At 39.0% G+C, this 14,127-nt stretch overlaps 1 protein-coding gene across 1 annotated transcript in view; it reads right to left on the bottom strand.

The window, feature by feature from the left end:
• Window positions 1-11,851: 11,851 nt before the first annotated feature.
• KIZ (kizuna centrosomal protein) overlaps window positions 11,852-14,127 on the bottom strand; it is a 112,362-nt gene continuing 110,086 nt past the window's right edge. Inside the window, exons 12-13 of the mRNA XM_004447758.4 lie at window positions 13,974-14,017; window positions 11,852-12,000 (exon numbers count right to left, since the gene is read on the bottom strand). Coding sequence (XP_004447815.1) covers window positions 11,894-12,000; window positions 13,974-14,017 — 151 coding nt within the window. The 3' untranslated portion in view covers window positions 11,852-11,893. The remainder of the gene's footprint in view (window positions 12,001-13,973; window positions 14,018-14,127) is intronic.

Here is a 14,127-nt window from a genome sequence, read left to right as displayed (position 1 = left end):
CTAAAATAAAATTTTTTTTAAATCCATGGCACTACACAACACAGTGAACCCTAAGTTACACCATAGGACTATGGTTAATAGTAGAATTATAAAAATGTGCTTTCATTACCTGTAACAAATGTACCACACCAATGCAAGGTGTTAGGGTAGTATATGGGAATTCTGTATTTTATACATGATTTTTCTGTAAACCAACTTCTCTAATTAAAAAAAAATCAATTGCATTCTGTAGACAAAAAAATCCTCTCATTACATTTTTAAAAACAAATCAATTTTATTGATACGCATTAATAAGACAAATAATTTATCCAAAATGTACAATCAATGGTATTTGGAATAAGCACATCATTGTGCATTCATCACTTCATTATATAATATTAAAGCATTTCCATTATTAAAATAATAATAATAAAAACAGACAAACAACAAAATCCCTCACCTCTCAAAAGCTGTCTGAGCCGGAAGCAGACTTGGCCCAGTGGATAGGGCGTCTGCCCACCACATGGGAGGTCCGCGGTTCAAACCCCAGGCCTCCTTGACCCGTGTGCAGCTGGCCCATGCGCAGTGCTGATGCGCACAAGGAGTGCCCTACCACGCAGGGGTGTCCCCCGCATAGGGGAGCCCCACGCGCAAGGAGTGCGCCCCGTAAGGAGAGCCGCCCAGCGCGAAAGAAAGTGCAGCCTGCCCAGGAATGGCGCCGCACACACAGAGAGCTGACACAGCAAGATGAGGCAGCAAAAAGAAACACAGATTCCCGTGACGCTGACAACAGAAGCGGACAAAGAAGACGCAGCAAATAGACACAGAAAACAGACAACCGGGGTGGGGTGGGGTGGAGAGAAAATAATAAATAAATATTTTTTAAAAAAAGACATAGACTTATAGAATGGGAAAAAAATATGAGCCATCTATATGTTGTGTACAAGAGACCCATCTCAGATGTAAGGATACAACCAAGTTAAAAGTGAACGTTGGAAAAGGTATTCCATGCAAATAGTAACCAAAAAAGAGCTGGAGTAGATCAGATAAATGTAAAATAACAACATTATTGTATATGAACAATAATTGTTCAGTGCAACTGGCAAATTGTTCCTGTGATCAGTATTCTGTAATTTTTTTCATACAAAATAAACACTTGTTTTAGTTGAGGAGGGTGGAAGAAGAGATATATTTTTGGATACTTCTTTTTTCTTTAACCCTTTCTTATTCATACTCTTTAATGAAAAGAATCTATCTGGATCAATAATGATTTAGCATGATTACTGTTGAACAAGATTTGATTTTCCTGCCTCATAAAATTATAAATTGGTAAATTATCTGCTGTAATTCATTTCAGTAAGATGTGAAGAATTCCCAAACAGGAATTTGATTATCTAGAAGGAATAATGGTAGAAATTAAATAACTAAATCAATAATTTATTTCATTCTTAGAGATTATTATGCCCAATAGTTAGGGCTGTAATATAAAAATTAGATTAAATTATAATTAATTCTGTTATATTTGAATTATTATTTACATTATTATGTGAATATATCTCAATAAAACTGCATAATAAACAAATAATTGTGCAAGAATAGCCAGAAATAACAGCGTTTGAGAGGTGAGGGATTTTTGTTGTTTGTCTGTTTTTATTATTATTATTTTAATAATGGAAATGCTTTAATATTATATAATGAAGTGATGAATGCACAATGATGTGCTTATTCCAAATACCATTGATTGTACATTTTGGATAAATTATTTGTCTTATTAATGCGTATCAATAAAATTGATTTGTTTTTAAAAATGTAATGAGAGGATTTTTTTGTCTACAGAATGCAATTGATTTTTTTTTAATTAGAGAAGTTGGTTTACAGAAAAATCATGTATAAAATACAGAATTCCCATATACTACCCTAACACCTTGCATTGGTGTGGTACATTTGTTACAGGTAATGAAAGCACATTTTTATAATTCTACTATTAACCATAGTCCTATGGTGTAACTTAGGGTTCACTGTGTTGTGTAGTGCCATGGATTTAAAAAAAATTTTATTTTAGTAATATATATACAACCTAAAATTTCCCCCTTTTAACCACATTCATATATATATATTCAGAACTATTAATTACATTCATAATGTTGTGCCACCATCACCACCATCCATTACCAAAACTTTCCAGTTATCCCAAATAGAAACTCTACATTTTAACCTCTGTACATTTAACTCCCTATTCCCTATACCCAATATTTCCCCCTGGTAACTTGTATCCTAGATTCTGACTCTATGAGATTGTTTTCTAATTATTATCATATCAGTGAGATCATACAATATTTGTCCTTTATGTGCCTGGCTTATCTCACCCAAAACAATGTCCTCACAGTTCATTCATGTTGTAACATGTACCAAGACTTCAATTCTTTTTGCAGTTTAATAATATTCCATTGTATGTATATACCACATTTTATTTATCCGTTCATCAGTTAATGGACACTTGGGTTGCTTCCATCTTTTGGCACTTACAAATAAGATGAACTAGTGAACATCAGTGTGCCAATATTTGTTTGAGTTGCTGTTTTCAATTTTTTGAATATATACCCAGAAGTTAGCCAGGTGTAATGGTAACTCTATACTTAACTTTCTGAGGAACTGCCAAACTGTCTTCCACAGCTTTTGACTCTTTCTCCATTATTTTTGTGAGAGCATTCAGCTCTGCCTGTTAGTCTGTCACCATCTTCCCATAATCCTTCCTCTCATTACATTTTTATTATTTAATCTAAGATGCTGTTGTTTATAAGACCCAATGTTATTTTATGTAGCACTAAGAAGGAAAAAAAGTGCCTCCAATTAAACTACTCCACTTGTGCACGTATAAGACAATCTTTCCTAAAAATCCTTCACAGATAGAACCTGCCTCTTCTAAATCACTTTTTTTGCCTTTATTCATTTTTTTAATATTACATTAAAAAAATATGAGGTCTCCATACAACCACCACCCCCTTCCCTCCACTCCTCCCCCCATAGCAACATTCTCCTCCATCATCGTGAGACATTCATTGCATTTGGTGAATACATCTATGAGCATCATTGCACCTCACTGCCGATTTTTCAAATGTTTTCCAGACAATATCATCCTCTGTGCCATGAAGCTATTGGTGATGTAGCATTTAAGAATGCTCCACTAGTGTATCCAGGACTTTCATCCAAGCAGCTGAAACCATTCTGCAAGTTCTGATGGATCAGAATAGGCAATGAAAACTATGTCTTTACTGTAGCCATTCAAAGACATATCCCAATTTCAGAGTTAAAATGTTGGGGGAAAAGTGTGCCAAAGGTAATGAAATATGGTAATCTTTTTTTTTCTTTATGTTTATGAGCTGGTTTGTGGCCTGGGATGAGCCTAAACTTAAGACTGTCAAAATGGTCTCTCTAAATGGAAACATTATCCATTGTTTAAAACCCTTATTGATTCCTTAACATCGACCAATAGGAAATACTTTAAACTCCTTAGCATGGGATATAAAACTCTTCAAGACCTGTTTATTTTAAAGTCATGAACTATTTAAACATACAAAAATTCAGAGACAACATACAGCCACCACATTTGACAAATGTTGACATTTTGCCATATTTGCCTAGAATATATGCTTTTTAATTTAAAGAAAGTGTTGCAGATGCATTAAAATTCTTTGTAAGTTGCTCATCCTAGTCTCCTCTTTTCTTTCCTAGAACTAATCACTTTCTTGAAGATGTCGTGAATCCCTTCCAGCCACATTCCCAGGCATATTTATATACTTCAACTCTTTTTTTTTTTTACTATATATAGATCCTTTCCTCCCTATCTAAACAAACTGAATTTTTCTGTGTTCTAAAATTTACATATTTAGTTTGCCTGACTGGTATGACAAATACCACCCAATGGGAACTTTCTGGACCAATTTATTATTAATAGAAATATCTTGTCACAGTGTGTTCTATCACTGGGTGGAGACCCATACTATGAGCAGGAAGGTATTGTACACCCATCCTGGGGAGGCCTGATGTTCTCAGAGGGGAGGTTGTCTCTCAAGAGCATGGGTGTGCTCCCAATGGGAGAGGACAGACTAGTGTGTCAAGCCGCCTGCATTGTTGCAAGTATCTATGAATCTTGTCCTTCAAGCAGTGAAGTTTGGTTGTCACTTGGGGGAAAGAGGAATAGAATATATGGAAGAAGGGGTAACTGGGGGCAAAGGAAGTGTTCTTCATGATTCTGCAATGATGGATAAGGGCCTTGTTAAATTTCACCAAAAATTAATAAAAGTATATAGCCTAAAATGTAAACTATAATGTAAACCATAATATCACCAAAAATTTAAAGTGTACAGTCTACAATGTAAACTGTAATGTAAACCATAAAGTAAGCATGGTTAGTAACTATATTTCAATATTTGTACATCAGTTGTAGCAAATGTAACATCCACATGTGAAAAGATCATTGCTGGGGCAGGGGGAAAAGGGGGAGGATATTGGGTATATGGGATCCCGTATATTCTATATGTGACATTACTGTGACCTAAAAATTTTTTGAAGACATAATAAAAAAATGATGTAAGACATTGAGAAAGAAATGGAAGAAATTGCCTTGCTACTGTATGTACAAGGCAATGCCTATTACAGTGATGAAAGGCAAAATGTCAAAAAAAATTTATATATATATATATTTTAATACCCCAATTTTTTTTTACTTTAGTTTTTCTAAATTATTATGCATTTTATTTCTAATCTTTAAACCTATCATTACTATTCCATTTTCCTATTAATTGAATTTGGCAATATATTAGGCTTCGTGTTTGAAGAAGTTTTGGATCACAGAAGGGTTCAACTATGGCAGGGGAGGAGCATTGGTGTGGGGTGTCATTGATGGGGGATGCATGGGTGGGAGGAAGTTCTCCAGGGCTTGCATATAGAGTATATAGATATGTTCAGATGTTCGTTGTGTATTGACATAGTGGGTGGAGTTTCACATGACACCTGAGGAAGTATTGAGTTCCCATCCTGGGGAGCTCTGTCGCATTTCCCAATGGAACAGCAACAATCCCCCAAGTACAAGGACAAAGACCAGTGAAGAAGGATGGTCCAATGATGGGCCCTTGATACTGATGACTCTGCTTATGAGCCTGTGTGCTTGAAATTTCAACTTTGCCTAGAGCTGCAAGGTGCCTAAGAATTGCCTCCTGAAAGGCTCCATGTTGCTCAAATGTGGCCACTCTCTAAGCCAAACTCAGCATATAAATGCATTACCTTCCCCAAAGCATGGGACATGACTTCTGGGGATGAGCCTCCCTGGTGCTGAGGGATTACTACCCAGCACCAGCTGGTGATGCAACTAGAAAAAGATCTTGAATAAAAGGGGTAAATGGTAAAGACAAATGAGTTTACATAGCTAAGAGACTTCAAAATGAGTCGGGAGGTCATCAGAGGGGTCATGCTTATGCATGTCTCAGCAGAATCTCAGAGACAGCCAAAGTACATACAACCCCAGGTAGTGGTGCTCCTGAGGGCTATGGAGACACCCAGGCCCTATGGTCATAGTAGATACCTCTGGAGTTCAGTGCCTTGCCAGTGGGCCCTGCATTGGAATTTGTGCTCCTGAGTGTGATAGAGTTTGGACTCAGATGTGACTTCTCTACACATGCCTTTTGTCAATTTTACTGAACCTGTGGTTGGTGCTGGGGTTGGTGTATGCCCAGGAGACTTGACTCTCTGGACTTTCCATGTGCCAGCTGGACCCTGAGCCTCAGCAGAGTTGTAACACATACACTCCAGTTCGTTGGACTTATCCAGGTCTGCCAACAAGGAAGTGAGAATGGTCAACTACCACACCAAGGAACTGATAGAGTCTACAACTACAAGCAGGAGAATCCATTCCATCAGCCATGTGGAATCTAAGCCCCCTCTCAATTTAGAGGTGGAGTGGGCATTGCCATTCCAGGGCCCTCAGGATGGGGGAATAAAATATGTATTAGAGTGGACTTACTGTTATTCTACTATAGAATTATTATGACTCTAGTAATGGAAGAAATTATATCATTGATGGAGACAGTGGCCATGGGGGTTGCTGAAGGCACAGAGAGGGAAGAAGAGGTGTGATATGGGGGCATTTTCAGGACTTAGAATTGTCCTGAATGATATTGCAGGGACATTATATATCCTGCCATAACCCACTGAATGTATTGGGGGAGAGTGTAAACTATAATCCATACTGTGCACTAGTGCTCCAAAATGTATTCATCAAATGCAATGAATGTACCACACTAATGAAAGAAGTTGTGGATGTGGGAGGAGTGGGGGGTGTGGGGAGTGGGGTATATGGGAACCTCTTATACTTTTTAATGTAACAATTTTGTGTGATTTATGTATCTTTTAATAAAAGAAAAAAAAGAAAAAATAGAATAATGTTAATATAACAAGAATCATTTTTCTCCATGCACAAATGTATATATGAGAATGGATAAACCATTGGTAGATAGCAATTAAACAATTTGTCTCACTGTTTTAAAGGTTAGCAGCCTCATGTCAAGGTAATGGCAGGGCCATGCTTCCTCCCCAAAGTGTGTAGTTATCTCATGCTGGCTTGCTGCAATTCTTTGGGTTCCTTGACTTGGATTGCCTCCCATCACATGGCTGTCTCACTTTGTAAAGTATCAGCTCTTCTGGTTTCCACTGATTTCCAGCTTCTCATTGTGCCCATCTTTGACTTCTGGATTCTTCTCTTTGTAAGACTTCCAGTAATTTGGATTAGGACTCAATCTGATTCAGTTGGCTGCCCTTTAACTAAAAACATCTCCAAAAGTCATGCTTACAAATGGTTTCACACCCACGGGAATGCAGATTAATCTTAACAACATTCTTTTGAGGGGGTACATAAGCTAACTACCATATATATTTTATTAACTGTATAAATCCTTCAGCAACTTCTTTTTTTTCTTTTTACTTTTTTTAAATGTTACATTAAAAAAATATAAGAGGTCCCATATACCCCCCACCCCCCTCACCCCACTCCTTCCACATCAACAACCTCTTTCATCATCATGAAACATTCATTGCATTTGGTGAATACATTTTGGAACACTGCTGCACCACGTGGATAATGGTTTACATTGTAGCAACTTGTTTCTTATCTGTTTTCTCATTGGTGGGCACTAATGTTTCCAAATGTTTACAATTTCAAGCAATACTACAATTAAATTTTTGAACATGACTCTGTATACAAGTTAGAGTTTCTCAATAGCAGCTTTTTCAACAGAAATACAATAGTCACAAATATGTCTATGTAATTTAAAACTTCCTATTAGCCATATTAGAAAATGTAAAAAGAAACTGGTGAAATTAATTTTAATATATTTTAATCCACTATATCCAATATACCTATTCAACATATAATCAAAATAAACATTAATGAAAGATTTTACATTTCTTTCATACAAAATTAAAAGTTTCTTTCATAGAAATTTCATGAAGTCTTTCAATTGGGTATTTCTTAATTCAGATTAGCCACATTTCAGGTGCTCAATAGCCATGTGGCTGGTGATTACTAAATTGGACAACATGGCTCTAAAATACAAAATTAGAGAATTGTTGTGTCAGAGGGTATGTCCATCTTCAACTACTTGATATAATAAATGTGCTCTCCAAAGTATACAAAAGTCCCTCTTTTCTGATATCCTTCCCAATACTCATTGTGATCCTTGCCAGTTTGATGGGTATAAAATGGCACCTCATTGTACTTTTCATTTGCAGTTTGCTATACTAGTGAGTTGAATACCTATTCATGTTTACTGATCAATGGGGTGGGTTTTTCTGAGAATTATCCAATCTAATCCTTTGTTCACTTTTCTGTTGAGTTGTATTTTTTCTAATTCATATGAAGTTCTTTATATATTGCAGATGTAGATCTTTGATCTACATATATTACCTTCCAGTTGATGATTAGTCTTTTCAATGTTGGTGTTTTGTCATTAAGAAATTTAAAATTTTAATGTAGCAATTTTTCTCAGTATTTTCCTTCGAGTTTGTGCCTTTCATGTTTTTGTTACGAAAGCCTTCCTTGCTCCAGTGTCATAAAGGTATTGCCTTTCATTCTTCAAAAATTTTAATATTTTCCTTTTCACATTTAGTTCTTTATTATAGCTGGAATTTGTGTTAAGGGTGACATAGAAACAATTTTATGCTTAGCCATATGGACTGTCCACTAGTCTAGCAGCATTTATTGTGCCTTAATTTAAGTTTGTCTGATGTTTTTTTCATGATTAGAGTGCAGATATGAGATTTTGGGAAGAATATCACAGAGTCAAAGCCTCATCACCTCATATCAGAGGTTCCTGACACCCACATGAGTTACCACTGGTGACATTAACCTCAATTGCTTGGTTAAGAAGCTATCTGCTGGATTTCACCACTGAAATATTGCTATTTATCCCTATCCACACTCAGTTCTTTGGAAGTGAGTCACTAAGTCCAGCTCACACTCAAGGGGAAAGGAGGGGGAGAATGAAATCCATCTTCTCAAGTTGGGAGTATCTACTTAAGTTATTTGGAATTCTGTAAGGAAGATTAGTCTCTTTGGGGCTCAATTTTAAGTGTATTTTCCCCTTCTTTCTTATTTCTCTTGATTATTTCTCAACAAATAAGCATTATTTGATTAAAGAAAAACTAAGCTATAGATCTGTCATCTTCTGTTACTATGAGGATTTTTCATTCTTTAGAATTTGCTTTGATAAAACCCCAAACTCAAAGGGTTGCAGGAAACCCAGTCCATCTGTCATTTTTTAGATGAGATATATACAAATACCCATAGAAATGCAGCAGACACTGTGCCTGCTGTCCCAGAACCCCATTGGACTTCACAATGGAGAGGAGTTACCTGGGGTAGTTTCCTGTTAACCAACTTCCCTTTGCTTCTATCCATTGGTTCCACTACTCAGCTCTATAAACAAACCAACCCCGCCCAATGTGGCAACACCCCCCCCCGCCCCTGTAACTGTCAGTAGTCACAACAACTTCATTTAGAAGTGGTACACACACACACGAGATGTTCTCACCTAGAAATTTTTTTTTTTTCTTTATTAAAGATGAAGTTTACTTTTTTTTTTCCTTCTAAATTTTGAAGGCTTAATGCTTATTCAATGAGCATGTGGTAGGAGACCATCCTAGCATGGCTTGCCACCTTTCCCTGGAATTCACAAAAAAACATCCTGTGCTCAGAGCCAGGTTTGTCTGCCTGGTGGGAGAAAACACAATACCCCGGTAGATAAGGGGGCTCTGGGTACATACCTTCCTCTATTGTCCCTAGCACTTGTAAATATTCACTGGAGACTGATTCTGGTGGGCATGTTTAGTGACACCCAGCTCAGATCCTGGTATATCTGTCTCTGGTGGGGAAGGAGTGGGATCCTTTGGGCATCTCTCTGCATCAGCCACAGACTGGCTGGCTATGGGGAACTGACACCCACTAGTGAAGCTGTCCTTGCTGTTTTTTCTCTACATGAGTAAAATATTCTATTCAGTGCTATATGAATTGTGCTTCTGTTAGTGACCCCGACACCTGTACTGGAATGGCTTGGCATCTTTTTAGGTGTCTCTCCTTTGGACAGGCAGAGCATTTAGAAGAACTTGTGAGTTTCACCATTCCAAAATTAAATCACACATGGCCTAGTGAGAATATCCGTGATCTTTCAAAATCATTACTATTTCAGAAATGTAAGGGTTCAAAGGAAGCCAGAGCAGTCCTAATAGCCCTCCACGATGCCCAGGCTCCTGGAATTTGTGGCTAACTTTTGATATGGACTAAGTATAGTGACCACTTAAATGGAAGCAGGTGCTGCATCAAGAGTTGCCCCAGGGGAAGCAGACTTGGCCCAATGGATAAGGCATCCGTCTACCAAATGGGAGGTTCGCAGTTCAAACCCCAGGCCTCCTGAACCCATGTGGAGCTGGCCCATGCACAGTGCTGATGCGCGCAAGGAATGCCGCATCATGCAGGGGTGCATAGGGGAGCCCCACGTGCAAGGAGTGCGCCCCATAAGGAAAGCCGCCCAGCGCAAAATAAAGTGCAGCCTGCCCAAGAATGGCGCCGCACACACGGAGAGCAGACAGAGCAAAATGACGCAACAAAAAAGAGACAGATTCTCAGTGCCGCTGATAAGGATAGAAGTGGTCACAGAAGAACACATAGCGAATGGACACAGAGAGCAGACAACATGGCGGGGGAAGGGGAGAGAAAAAAAAAATTTAAAAAAAAAGAGTTGCCCCTGGTTTCTTTTGGGTAGCTAGATCCCAAAATTGTTGTGTGTCCATTTCCTTTTCATTGAAAAGCTTTTTTTATATATAAAATACACATACCATACAATTCACCTACTTAAAGTGTACATTTCAATGGTTTTTAGTATATTTATAGAGTTGTGCAACCATCTCCACAACCAATTTTAGAACATTTTTATCATGTCCACAAAAACAATCTTGCATCTATTAGCAGCCACTCCCTTCTGCCCCTCTCCCACTGCTGGGCCTAGGCAACAACTCATCTACTTTCTGTCTCTCAGGATTTTCCTAACCTGAATATTTCATATAAATGAATCATATAACAGTGGTTTTGGGTGGCTTTTTGACTTAATGTTTTCTACGTGCATCCACATTGTAGCATGTCTCCATGCTCCATTCTTTTTTTTTTTTTTTTTGAGGTACCGGGCCAGGGACTGAACCCAGGACCTCATATGTGAGAAGCCAGCACTCAACCACAAAGGCACATTAGCAACCCTAAGTTGGCTGTTGCTTGTTCTTTTGTTTTTAAGATGGCACTGGGACCTCCCATGTGGGAAGCAGGCACTCAATCGCTTGAGCCACATCGGCTCCCTCCTCTCTTACTGAGGAACAATACTCCATTGTATGGTTATACCACATTTCACACATTTGGTTGATGGGCATTTGGGTTGTTTCCACCTTTTGGCTATTATGAATAAAACTGCTATGAACATCTGTGTACAAGTTTTTGTGTAGACATATGTTTTCATTTCTCTTGGGTATATAACTATGAGTAGAATTGTCAGGTCATATGGCAGTTCTATGTTTAATCTTCTGAGGAACCCCCAAACTGCTTTCCAAAGTGGATGCACAACTTTACATTCCTACCAACTATGTTGGTAGGGTTCCAGTTTCACCACAACTTCCCTAACATTTGTTATTTTCAGTTTTTTGGTTTTTTTTTTAAACTATGGCCATCCTAGTGGGTATGAAGTGGATGGATATCTTGTGATTTTGATTTTGATTTCCCTGTTGGCTGAGATTGAACATCTTTGTTTGTGCTTACTGACCATTTGTATATCATCTTCTGAGAAACGTCTATTCAATTCCTTGGCTCATTTTTAAAAACTGGGTTGTTTTGTTTTTTCCTTGTTCAGTTATATGAGTTCTTTCTTTATTCCAGATACAAGTCCCTTATTAGATACATGATTTGTAAATTTTTTCTGCTATTCTGTGGTTTGTCCTTTCTTGATGGTGTCTTTTGCAGCACAGAAGTTTTAATTTTGATGAAGTCCAATTCATCTACTTTTCCTTTTGTTCTAGTGCTTTTGAAGTAATATCTAAAAATCATTGCCTAATCCAAGGTCACGAAGATGTAACTTTTAGGATCAGCTTGCCAATTTCTGCAAAGAAACAACTGGAATTTTGATGAGCATTGTGTTCATCACTTTACTTTGATAACACTTACAATGGATACGGTGGTTCATATTTATGTCATGGAATTTCACTTGTACAGCAATGTGGTCCCAAGTTTTCATAATGAGCAACTGAAAAGGACATGCTTTTTTGGACATCACCGATGAACAAAGGGTTTCAATTTGTTTAAAGATTTTATTTCCAACAGATGTTATAGCTATGAATCATAAAAATCATCAAAATCATCAGTGGATGTGTTATGGTTTTTAGGACGTAAAGCAGCTTCAATTTCTGAGTTACTGTCGTCAGATTCACCCCAGAAGGCTGCAAGACAAAACCAAACAGCTATTTAACATTTCTGTACTTTATAAGCTTGGCATAAAAGTTAAGAACTCAGCAGGACTGGTCCATTGAAACAGTGGCCTGCAAAAGGCCTGCCAGGGATTGCACATGATGTACCTGACCAGGGCCATCTGGAATGCATGCCAACTCTGTACACATCTGTACATTTCCCCATGCCTTCCATGCATTGTTCTGGAAAACACTGCAGAATACTCCCTTTTCTGTTCTGCTGTACCCAACTCTTTACAGGAGCATAAGGGATTTAAAATTAGCATCAACATGGAAGAAAAGTTATCTGGGTGTTTTATCAAACCTAATACCACCTCACCTCAGTCATTCCTTTACTTTTATTTCCTTTGGTTCTTAACAAGAGCAGAGAGGAGAAGGGAAAGAAACAGTGGGGGATAAATAGTGATAATGTCTTGGGCACAAGGTTGGTCAGTTGTTTAGTTGGGAAGCAACCCCCAGGAACCATGGGAAGGGGAGCTGGGAGAGTGACATGGCAAAAAGAGGAAGGCAATAAAGAGGTGTGTGAACAAGGGGGTGCAGGCAGAGGACACCTGGGGCGCAATCCTGCTGGGGGCTCTGAGAGACTGTGTAGAACACTCTTCGCCCCAAAGAAGAGCAGGGAAGTTGGGTTATTTATCCACCAACTCCCATCTCTTATTGACTGAGGGTCGTCCTGGGGGCATCAAATCCTTGGCACCCTGGGCTGTCCTGTGAGGGCCAAGTATGCACCAGTGGCCAGAGAATGCCCCAAGGTAGAGAGCCACAGCTGCTGGCTGGAGGATGCATCCACAGGCTGCAGGCCTGTGCATGAACTGTGGCCTCCAGGGTGGTCTGACAGGGGGTGTTTGGGGCACAACAATATCTACCACATTGATGATCTCCATGACTACTAAATTATAGCACAACCATGTGCTAATCTTTTCTAAATAGCCCCCTTTGGTTCTTCCACCAACCTGTTAAGGTAAGGATTACTATCTCTACTTTACAGAGCAAACTGAGGCTTAGAGAGGATAAGTAACTGGCCACAATCACAGCATTAGTGGGCGATCATGTCAGGAGTCCCTCCCCTCCTCTCCTTAGGTCGTCTGACTCAAACCCATGCTCTCAGTTACAATCCACCGCCGATGGGGTTTAAGGAGACAGGAGTAGAGAGTGCCCAAGCTCAGCAGGGGATATGCCACAGACATGGAAGGGATGGATTCCTCCTGAGCATTGAGTCTTGAAGGACGAATAGGAACTCACTGGGTCAAGAAGGGAAAGGAACCACACCCAGAAGGAATGGTATGAGCAAAGGCACAGAAGCACATGATGTGGTATATCTGGAGAAAGCTGACTGTGCCTAGATCAAGAGGACAGAACTTGGGAGGTACTGGGCTGGAAAGTTGGGATGGAGTCAGACTATGGAGGGATGATGCATAGACTCATGCTGCAGGTGGTGGTGAGACATCAGCAATTTTCAAGTAGGAAGGAAGGAAGGTTATGCCAGGTTTTGATACTGGTGGCCAGACAGAGGACAGCCAGAAGGTGGGAAGGGGCTGGATGTGAGGAAGCCAGTTCAAGTCTATTGCGAGACCCTGTCTGTCATGAGCAGTGGGTATTTGTGGGGAATTGGCAGTGAGAATTTGGAGAGAGGCAAGAGGCATCCTGTAGGCAGAATATGCCAGTCCGGGTAATCAATTAAGATGTGTAGGTCAGGACTCCTGCACCTTACTCCTTTCACAAAAAATGCTCTGCAATGTGTATGCTGGTCTTTGTTACTGCAGAATGAGGTCCTTAGAAGCAGGAAGTGATACCCTCAGAGATGAAATCACCCTGGGCAGAGTTGTAAGAACCAGGCTGCTAGTCACAAATCCACTTCCCATTCCTTTGCTATGGGCATAGAAAACAAATGCACTCTTTCAGTTAAAATACAGAATGAAAAACTGGTCTCTGTTTATTTCTCTTACCTTTAAACTTTAAATTGGTAGTCAGTTTCCTGTTGTTTTCTTGCCTGTAAAATAAAGAAACAGCCTCAGTACTGGTGGCACAAAAAAAAAAAAAAAAAAAGGCAACCTGAGTAATATTTTTGCAACGAGCAGGTCAGGGAGAAAGCATATGCTA

Source organism: Dasypus novemcinctus, chromosome 24, assembly GCF_030445035.2.
Source record: "Dasypus novemcinctus isolate mDasNov1 chromosome 24, mDasNov1.1.hap2, whole genome shotgun sequence".
Taxonomy (NCBI): Eukaryota; Metazoa; Chordata; class Mammalia; order Cingulata; family Dasypodidae; genus Dasypus; species Dasypus novemcinctus.
The sequence above is the reverse complement of the archived record's forward strand: the minus strand, read 5'-3'. Positions and strand labels throughout refer to the sequence as shown.